Raw genomic sequence first — 9,711 nt, forward strand, 5'->3', positions numbered from 1 at the left:
TACTCCCTGGAAGGTATAATTAGAAATTCAGGCGCGTGGGTGGCTCAGTCAGTCAAGCGTGGGAGTCTTGACTTAGGCTCAGGTCATGATCTCACGGTTCCTGGGCTGGAGCCACGTCCGGCTCTGCACTGGGAGTGCGGAGCCTGCTTGGGATGCTCTGCCTGTCCCTCCCCCACTTGTGTTCTCACTCTGCTCGCTCTCTCTACCCTCAAAATAAATAAGCTTCAAAAAATTCAAAAGGCATCAACAGTATTTAAACACGTAAGACTGTTTATGTTCCTAAAAACAAAAGTACACCAACACCTAAAACCACGGCAGCCACACTGCAACATTTTCTTTTGAGATACACGTTATCTATGGAGATAAATGTACCACGTTAACATAAATTTTAAAAAATCAATAAACCCACCAAGAAAAACCTGATCAAACAACATTCTATTATCTAATTCTCCAGAACATCAAGAAAGTACAGGTGGGGGGCGCCTGGGTGGCGCAGTCGGTTAAGCGTCCGACTTCAGCCAGGTCACGATCTCGCGGTCCGTGAGTTCGAGCCCCGTGTCAGGCTCTGGGCTGATGGCTCGGAGCCTGGAGCCTGTTTCCGATTCTGTGTCTCCCTCTCTCTCTGCCCCTCCCCCGTTCATGCTCTGTCTCTCTCTGTCCCAAAAATAAATAAACATTGAAAGAAAAAAAAAAAAAAGAAAGTACAGGTGGAAAACAGTTGATATCTGTCTGTCCTGCAACTGGCACCCTTTACTGCTAAGAATCTTCCCTCAAATTCAGAGCTGCTCTTTATTAGACAGCAGCTGCCCAACAGACTGAGAAACTAAGATTCAGTACAACTGCTTTCACTTCCCCTCAAAATTGAAAAGTGAAGAAATGAAGGGTATAGAAAATGAGAGCTGGGATGAAAAGAACCTAATTTTATACTTGGGAAAGACTTTAAGACCACCACCTACTGTCTCTGCCTTTAGACTTGCTTAAAGCACCCCAAAATGGTCATTAAGAAAGCAAAAAGTCACAAGCTGAGCTGAGGAAAAAAGATGAGAAAATAGTTAGTATTACACCTCTAAATTTAATATACAAATATGAAGACACTGAAATATACCAAGTTCTTACCTTTAAGGCATCATGGAAGACTGGAACACCTGGGTGGTATGTGCAAGCATCTGGTCAAAAACAAAGAAAGAAAGGAAAAAAAAATAACTTTATAATGAAGAAAAATCATTATTTTCTTCAGGTGTTAACATTTTAATCATTTTTCCAAATGCAGGTAATACTTTGCTTTTCCTTAAAAATTCACAAAATGCTCAAGTTAGATGCATGACACACAGTGCTTACTATAATATTGTATTAAAACAGTAACAGTTCAGGGCACCTGGGTGGCTCAGTCGGTTAAGCATCAAACTTCAGCTCAGGTCACACACATAGTTCCCGGGTTTGAGATCCACCAGGCTCTGTGCTGACAGGCGGGAGCCCGGAGCCTGCTTCAGATTCTGTGTGTGTGTGTGTCTCTCTTTCTGTCCCTCTCTGGCTCATGCTCTGTCTCCCTCAGTTTCTCAAAAATAAATAAACGTTAAAAAAAATTTTTTAAACAGTAATAGTTAAAATTCTAATTCAAGAGTATGATAGTTACAGATAAAAATACAGACTAGTGCAACTATAACAAACTGTATTCTATTCCTTTAATCTTTGTAGTTAAATTTGTTTAATACCAAAACTTCAAGCTCCAAGATTTTGACGGTCCTCTTCCAATTCTATTTACAAAAACGTTATCAAACTTAAGTGTGCTTATGTGCACTGATCCATAAAGACTGCTGAAGAGATTCTCTAAAAAGATATTTTGGAAGGACAAGTTCAAAATTTTAAAAACTGAAGCAATATCTGATTGCTAATTTAACTTTCCTAGACAGGTGTCAATATCTAGATACAAACTTCATTTAAAAAAGTTTTAAGTTCTACAGTCTATTTTCAGGGTTGTCACTGATTGTTATTCTGTATTTCCCTCCCCTCCCCATTACACCATCAATTTCTACTAACTCTTTCATGAAAATGGGCTTACTATAGATGGCAATATACTGTATTACATTAAAAAGTCAGATGATAATAATAATAAACAATTATTTCCTGACTAGACACAACCATGAGCTTAGGAAAAAAACAGGTCAGCTCCACACCTGGGCAATTTTCTTATAAGGCTACTTTGCCCCACCTTTCCTTGTCTGCTTAGCTTTCAATTGCCCACAGCCTCTGATTCCTGGTGTTGCCTTAAAGTGATTAATTCCTGGTACTTACAGAAATCCTCCTACCCTTACAGTAATAGCCAATATAGTTTATTAATTAAGGGTAGTAGTGGAATTAAAGGCTGAAAAAGGAGATTCAAAGTAGAAATGAATAAGCAGAGGGATATGAAGTTAAGAACAGAAGCAAAGAGAGAACAGTATTTTCAAATACCAAACATATAGATGGAGGCATAAAATGCATACCGTATAACACAGTAAGAGGCATTAATCACAATAATGGTCAGTTTGGGCAGAATGGTAGCAGGTGTGAGTCAGGTCTTAACCATACACCTACTAGGAACACAATTTGAAAATCACTGCTTTCAAATGTAAACAACAAGCAGATGGTCATTGGCCTCTCTAGCCTTTACCAGGTTTACCAGTTTTGCTCAAAGTTAAATTTCATGGGTAAAAAACAACACAGTAGCAGTTCAGAGTCAAGGAAATGAAAGTATTGGGTCTTGGGTCTGACCTATGCTCAAATTTTGGTTCTGCCCTTTAGCAGCCAGTTCAGTTTACATACATGGCTTAAGTAAAAAACTGTGAAGTGGTGCTTTGTACAGAATAAGTGTTTAATATGTGAAAGACACTGTGTCTCCTTTAAACATTAAGTTAGCTTGTGTTTCAAACTAAAGCCTTGTACCAGCTTAGGCGGCTTTTTATTTTAGTCAATACAAAGGTCAAACCTCTCCCATTCTATAAAACTTTCTCCTAATCAACTCCACAGTTTGCTATTAGCTCTTATCTTCTACTTCCTATCTCCATTTTCTTAACTTTCCACTTAAATCAAGCAACTTACTTGGTCTCTAAGCCCCATTTTGCTAAAGCAGCTAAATTTTCAGCCCTTATTGGCACTCCCTGATGAATTTAGTACTGGTGACCACACAATGCTTGAGTGTCTACTCTGATTTTCCCACTCCCCTCCACTCCATCTCCTTTTTAGGCATTATACCATTACACACACACACACTGCTGACTTCCAAAAAATGGCTTTATCTCCCCCTTAATTTCAGGCTCGTATATAACATTCCGTAAATATATTTACTTATTTGGAAACATTATAGTCGCACTCAACAAAGTATCAGTCTTTCCTCTTCATTTAATATTAAAGGAGAATATGTGTAGATACTAAGATAATTTACTTTTTATGCATGCTGCCAACAGCAACTGATTTTAAAACCTCTTTTTCCTCGATTTTGTCATCCACTGAAATCTCACAATTTTCTCTTTGAGTAACGTATTAATATCATAGAAATGCTGGGGCTCCTGGGTGGCTCAGTCGGTTGAGCATCCAACTTAGGTTCAAGTCATGATCGTTCATTCGTGGCTTCGAGCCCCGCATAGAGCTCTATGCTGACAGCTCAGAGCCTGGAGCCTGCTTTGGATTCTTGTTTGAGTATCTGTCTGCCCCTTGTCCGCTCACATGCTCTCAAAAAATAAAACGTTACACATTAAAAAAAAAAAAAAAATCATGAAATTGTCATGACAGTAACATGAGTATTACACCAAGACTGAAAGACTAGATTCTACTTTATCCATAGAATCCTGCCAAGAGTCTTATTTTAAAGTATGTGCACCAAGTAAGTGTTCCAGACATCTCAGAGGTGGAAAAGAGTGTCAAAGGCCTCGATTTTAATTCCCTTCATAATGCAGGAACCATGCTGCTACCATGTTGAACCCGGCTTCTCTATTAAATAGGTCTAATAATACATACTTCACAGGGGTGTCCTGAAGATTAAATGAGATGATGATATAAATGACAGACCAACATCTGGGGTATAGAAAACATGCAATTACCGCTAGTTCAATTTGACAAAGTGGTGTCACTTCCCACGATAGTCAAGAAACCAACTCACTTTATCCCAATCGCCACTCAAAATTGAAATTCATGGGCTGTTCACCTAGTCCAGCCACTAACTTTCACTTTACATCCTTAACTGTACACCTAGGAACAATCACTTTATGCCAACACTTGGCATAAATAAACTCCGGAAAAATAGACTAATACGGCGAGCTGACCTAAATAAAATAACTCGCCCACAACCCAACCCTCCCACCCATCTCTGGCACGCACACACACACACCAACCGCTAAGCGAGCTCTGTAGCACCGGGTTAACTTTGGCTTCCCCAAAGACACGGGTGGGGGCGGGGGGATAAAGATGTTCTAAATTGCACGCGAATCCCCGAGCGAGCGGACCACCGGGAGACACGTGGGTCCGCGTGGCTGCAGGGAGAGGGTCGGATGCCGTTGCCGAGAGGCACCGCGCACGGGCAGTAGGGCTAAGAGGGCGGCCCGAGGGGACCCGGACGGGACCCGGACGGGGGCAGCGCGGCAACGGCTCGCGGGCGGACCCCGGGGTCGCCCTTGGGTCAAGGGCGTCCCCCTGGGTGAGGTGGACCCGGGAGGGAAGACCGGCGGCGCGTTCCTCTTACCGTCGGAGTTGGTCTCGGGGTCGAAGCGCTGACCGCAGCCCCGGTTGTAGCACAGCAGGGCCATTTTCTTTCTCCACCGTTACGGGTCGGATTCAAACACAGGGACGAACAAGAGGATGCGCTTACAACCCCACTGGCGCAACGACCGGTCTGACGGCTGGGGCGGCTGCCGGCTTCCGGAAACGGCCGGTTCCGCTTCAGGAACCTTCGCGAATTTTCCGGTCGCGCAGGCGCGCAGAGAAGATGGAGGCGGAGGGAGCGGCGGGAGGCCGGGCAACAGCCCGGATGCCGTGGGTCGGACTCCGCAGGGTGGCGGCGGGGCGGGGAGCTGGCGTCCGGATATTTGAGGAGGAGAGACCCTAAAGGCAGAAAGCGATGCCATCCGAGGGGCTGACGTGCTCGCTCCAGATTTCGTCTCTGGCTGCGGCTCCGTCGTGCAGCCAAGCGGCCACCCAGCGGGTTTGCCCCAGCACCGCAGGCTCCTTGCTTTTGGGGTTAGTACAATCACGGCATTGTTACGTTCGCCCCCTAGCTGCTGCAGAGTAGGGGCAGAACCCTGCAGTATTTCCGAGTCCTCTGCCTAGAACGTGGAAGCTTGGCAAACGACGAGAGGACTGGTGGACCATTCTCCCTGGGTGATTGTGTGTCCGTTGTCCCGGTCTCTGGAGCACTGGAGAAGCGCAGGCATCGGGAGCAATTGTGGTAACTGAGGTCAAATCACTTTGAAAATACAAAGCGTCTAAAATCAGAATACCGAAAGTACTGATCCGATACAGTGCTAGAAGTGGTCACTATTGCTCTAAGACCCAGGGGATAAAATCGTTGCTGTTTCATGTGAGCCTCCATTTGATCAGTGTGCCCGTACTTAATTCTTCTATCCCGAAGCTGATTTCATCGAGTGCATTATAAAAAAAAAAAAAAAAAAAAAAGCGTGACACTAACAGGCACAAGCTAAAGATACTAGTTCCAACTTGTATATTTCCCAAACTTGGGGTATTAGAAATAAAAGCAAACACTTGATAGCAGGTATACTGACAGTCTTAGAATAGTAATATCAGTGTTAAGTAGAAGTAAAAAGCTATGCAATGTTTCTAGTGATCCCAAAACTTTGGGCTCAAAATTTTCTCACCCTCGTAAAAAAAAAAAAAAAAAAAAGGTTCGTTACCTTCGCATGATCCCTTCCTCTTTTTATATCTAGAAGTGTTAAATTTTTGCAGTAATCTCAACATACAGATATACAATGTATTATTCTTCGTTTAACCTAACCTGAGTATTTTTCTGTTTCATAATCATCATAAATGGAGTTGAATAAATCGGCACTATGACTAGATTTCCCTCCAGGATGAGTTTTGGGACGTGGCAGTACTGGGGTAAAGGGCGTAAGTCTTAAAATAAACTTAAGATTTTAAAGATAAGTATAGCCAATTGTTTCCAGTAGGTGGCACCAACTTTCAATTTCACCAGCCGTGGATTGGAGGAACAGACCATAGGAATTAATCTTACACAATTAGAGAGAGGGAGACGTTTACAAAGTTTTAGTTGTGGTTAAATTGGTGGTCGGAGTGTCCTACTACCAGTGCAACATTATCAGGATTATTATTAAGTTCTTTCAAATACTTTTAATGTTTACTCTCACTTTTTTCAGCTACAACATTTTATAAACAGAAAATAATAAATACAGTAGGTAATTAAAAAATGCAGAAATCTATCAGGAACAAAACCAATAATTCCATCACCCAGCAATAAGTACTGTATCACTAAAATAACTCACTGATAAATTTATTTCCAGTCCCTTCCCTGCCAGGCATCATACCAATAAATTATTGGTATGAATGTTAAACAAATTAAAAAGACAGCAACAAAAAAACCCCCAAAGAATTGGAGTCATAATATACATGAAAGTTTATGTTCCTCTTTTGGCTACAAAATTAAATCATTCTTATTAAGAGAACAGAGACAGGACATTCCACTCCATTCCCACACTCCAGTGCTGACTACCACAAATTGTTGGAGAAACTTTGTGGTGGTAACACTGCATAATTTATATAGCTTTAAATCCAGGTCCCATTTCCTCCCCCAACAGAAACATACTGTTGCACAGAATCTTGAGATTTTTCCTGTGTTATGAAAGCAATGCTATATATAGGATTGTTAAGAGTAGACTTTTGGGTCGCCTGGGTAGCACAGTTCGTTGAGCATCTGACTCTTGATTTCAGCTCAGGTCATGTGGTCTCTCTCTCTCTCTCTCTCTCTCAAATAAACAAAATAAAAAATCTTCTTAAAAAAAAAAAGAAAGCTTTGGATTCAGACAAGCATTCAGATCCTAGCTCCACAATGTACTAGCCAGTAATCTTTTCAGGAAATCTCTTTGGGCTTCCATTGTAGACTTGACCCAGCTATCTATCTACAGCAGGAAGTCCAATCTCAGGGCTTGAAAAGTGATTTTGAACTTATTTTGATTAGTCATGTAATATTGAACATGTATATTTATCTCCATTTTCTCCTCAGATCCCACTAAAACTGTGGTAAAGGAATAAATAATAAATGAAAGTAAGAATTAAAAAATATATAAACCCACAAGAACAAGTTTGAATAGGGTATTGCAACAAATGATATCAACAAATTTTTTTTTAATTTTGTCTTTACTTTGGCATTTAGGAACATTTGTGTATTTCTTCAAATTGTTCCCTGTATACTAGTACTTAATTATCTCTTACTTTTTTCTTAGGCATTTCTGCTCACTTTGCCAGATTGGACTGATTTTGACTTTTAGTTGCTTCCTATAGGACAGTCAGTGAGATTACTACTCTTCTTTCTTCCTTCCTTCTCCTCCCATTTTAGTTGTTAGTTTTTTCTACTTTGTTGGAAAATGCAGCGTTTGCATATGAGGCTTCCATCCAGATACCTAGCTTTATGATTTATTATTTAAATATATTTATTATTAATATATTTGTGTGAATATATAAATATATTTATCAAATCTATGTAAATGTATTTATTTATAACAAATATATTAAAAATATTTTCACTGGTCACTAGTAGTCTCTCAGCTGAGGTTTCCTGGCATTCTTGTCAGATGAAGCTTATTTTCTAGTAGAGCTGGGCAGGAATCATTTCGATCTCTTACATGTTTCAAATAGCTTCTTCTATAGACTTGAAACTTGAAGGAGTGCTTGACTGGAAATAAAATCCTTAGTTCATACTAAGAGTTCAGAATTACTTAGTTCATACTAAGTTCAGAATTTACCCAGAAATACTGAACTAAATTTGCGTGTGTGTGTGTGTGTGTGTGTGTGTGTGTGTGAGAGAGAGAGAGAGAGAGAGAGAGAGAGAGAGAGAGATGAAGCCTATGTGGAATCAAATGTAAAACAAAATGAAAGAGAAAAACCTCACTGTGGCAGTACATGTTTTTCTTTTTCCTTCTCTGCATCAATCAAACTTTTAGAAATGTCCTGAACTTATTTCACTGCCCCGTAAATCAATATAAATGTCCTACAACAGTATTGCACATTTTGTGAATGATTCTTCCAAAGTTTGGTTACTTTTTTTTTCAAAATAAATGGAATATCTTTATCTGAATAGTTAATAAAATTTGGGTTGCCAAAAACCCTTCACCTTTTGAAGTCCTTAGACAATTGCAATTAAAAAAAGAAAACAAAGATTACAAGTAAGAATTACATTGAAGTTTATCCCTACAAAGCAAGGGAGGAAATATAAATAAATAATAAGAGAGACTAGAGATGATTATCTTGTCTATTAAAAATCATACATGGGGCACCTGGGTGACTGGTGCACCTGGGTGACCTGAGGGTCCAACTCTTGATTTCGACTCAGGTCATGATCCCAGGGTCATGGGATACACACCCCTGCATCGGGATCTGCACTGAGTGTGGAGCTTACTTAATTAAGATTCCCTCTCCCTCTGCTCCACTCCCCCGCCTAGCGCTCCTGCTCTCTCTCTCTCTCTCTGAAAATAAAAACAAGCAAACAAACATACAGTGATGTTTATACTCTAGAGTGCATGCACACAGTTATTTGAAGAATACAACTTTTCTAATGTTACCCCATATTTGAATTTCACTATAGGCAGCAATCCCAACAGAAGTAATTGTGAAGTATATTTTCTTATAAGTTCTCATTTACTTATATTTTTACTTTTTAATTTACATCTAAGATCATGTCCTTATTAGTTTTAATAACCTAACAAAACGGGAGGTGAGATTCATACATATTTTGCGCTCCACCTCCCATTCTTGTGGCCCACCAGTTTCCTCCAGTCATCGTGATGTAACCTGACATCTCATTCATCTGTATCACATACCTTTCTTTGTCTGGTCCCATGCTTCTCTGGAGCCAATATTTGAGATGCCTGTTAGCCATTCTGATGCATACCAGACTTGGAAGTGGGAGGAATGAACATGCAGTGGTGCAGTCCTTGACCAGTTCTTAGATGGGGACTAGTGGATAAATGTTCCTGATTGTGTGTCTCAGGTAGACAGTTCTGAAGTGTATTCTATAAGGCTTCTTAGAGGAATTGACCCCCAGCTACTCACTGCAGTATAAAACTCCTCAATAATTTACCTTAGGTATTAAATTTATTCTTTCCCTTGTTTTCCCAGTTTCCCACTCCTCTTTTTTGGAATAATTTCTTAAAATAAACTGTTTACAAGCTTTTGTCTCCAGCTCTGTTTGTGGAAAGGACCTAGGCTGAAAGAAATGAAAAGATGTGCATTTTTACTGAATATATTTTTAAAAATTAAATCCTCAAAAAAAAGAAATTTATCATATCTCAGAAATTTATAGAGTGACTGCTTTCTATTACTAGGGAAAGAAGAGACAACTTTATAGATCGAAAGTTTGAAGCTATTGTCGATTAAGAATTGATTTCCTTGTACAATAATTGCTGGCATTTCCATAAGGTTACATTTCCTACATTTCCATTACATTTCTATAATGCTGGCTTTTCCCAAACAATTTCAATTTTCATTAAACTTTGG

General features: G+C 40.1%; 2 protein-coding genes across 2 annotated transcripts in view; both read right to left on the reverse strand.

The window, feature by feature from the left end:
• CHORDC1 (cysteine and histidine rich domain containing 1) overlaps positions 1-4,914 on the reverse strand; it is a 25,683-nt gene extending 20,769 nt beyond the window's left edge. The window contains exons 1-2 of the mRNA XM_025929152.2: positions 4,715-4,914; positions 1,117-1,166 (exon numbers count right to left, since the gene is read on the reverse strand). Of these exons, the coding sequence (XP_025784937.1) occupies positions 1,117-1,166; positions 4,715-4,778 (114 nt within the window). The 5' untranslated portion in view covers positions 4,779-4,914. The remainder of the gene's footprint in view (positions 1-1,116; positions 1,167-4,714) is intronic.
• Positions 4,794-9,094, reverse strand: LOC147576813 (uncharacterized). The gene is made up of 2 exons (XM_086678553.1): positions 9,036-9,094; positions 4,794-5,434 (listed from the first exon to the last, which is right to left on the reverse strand). The coding sequence occupies exon 2, from the start codon at positions 5,094-5,096 to the stop codon at positions 4,794-4,796; it is 303 nt and encodes a 100-aa protein (XP_086534679.1). The 5' UTR covers positions 5,097-5,434; positions 9,036-9,094.
• Between the last annotated feature and the right edge of the window lie 617 nt (positions 9,095-9,711).

The sequence above is a fragment of the Puma concolor genome, chromosome D1 (genome assembly GCF_028749965.1).
Source record: "Puma concolor isolate L17-30 chromosome D1, mPumCon1.1.hap2, whole genome shotgun sequence".
In the NCBI taxonomy this organism is placed as follows: domain Eukaryota; kingdom Metazoa; phylum Chordata; class Mammalia; order Carnivora; family Felidae; genus Puma; species Puma concolor.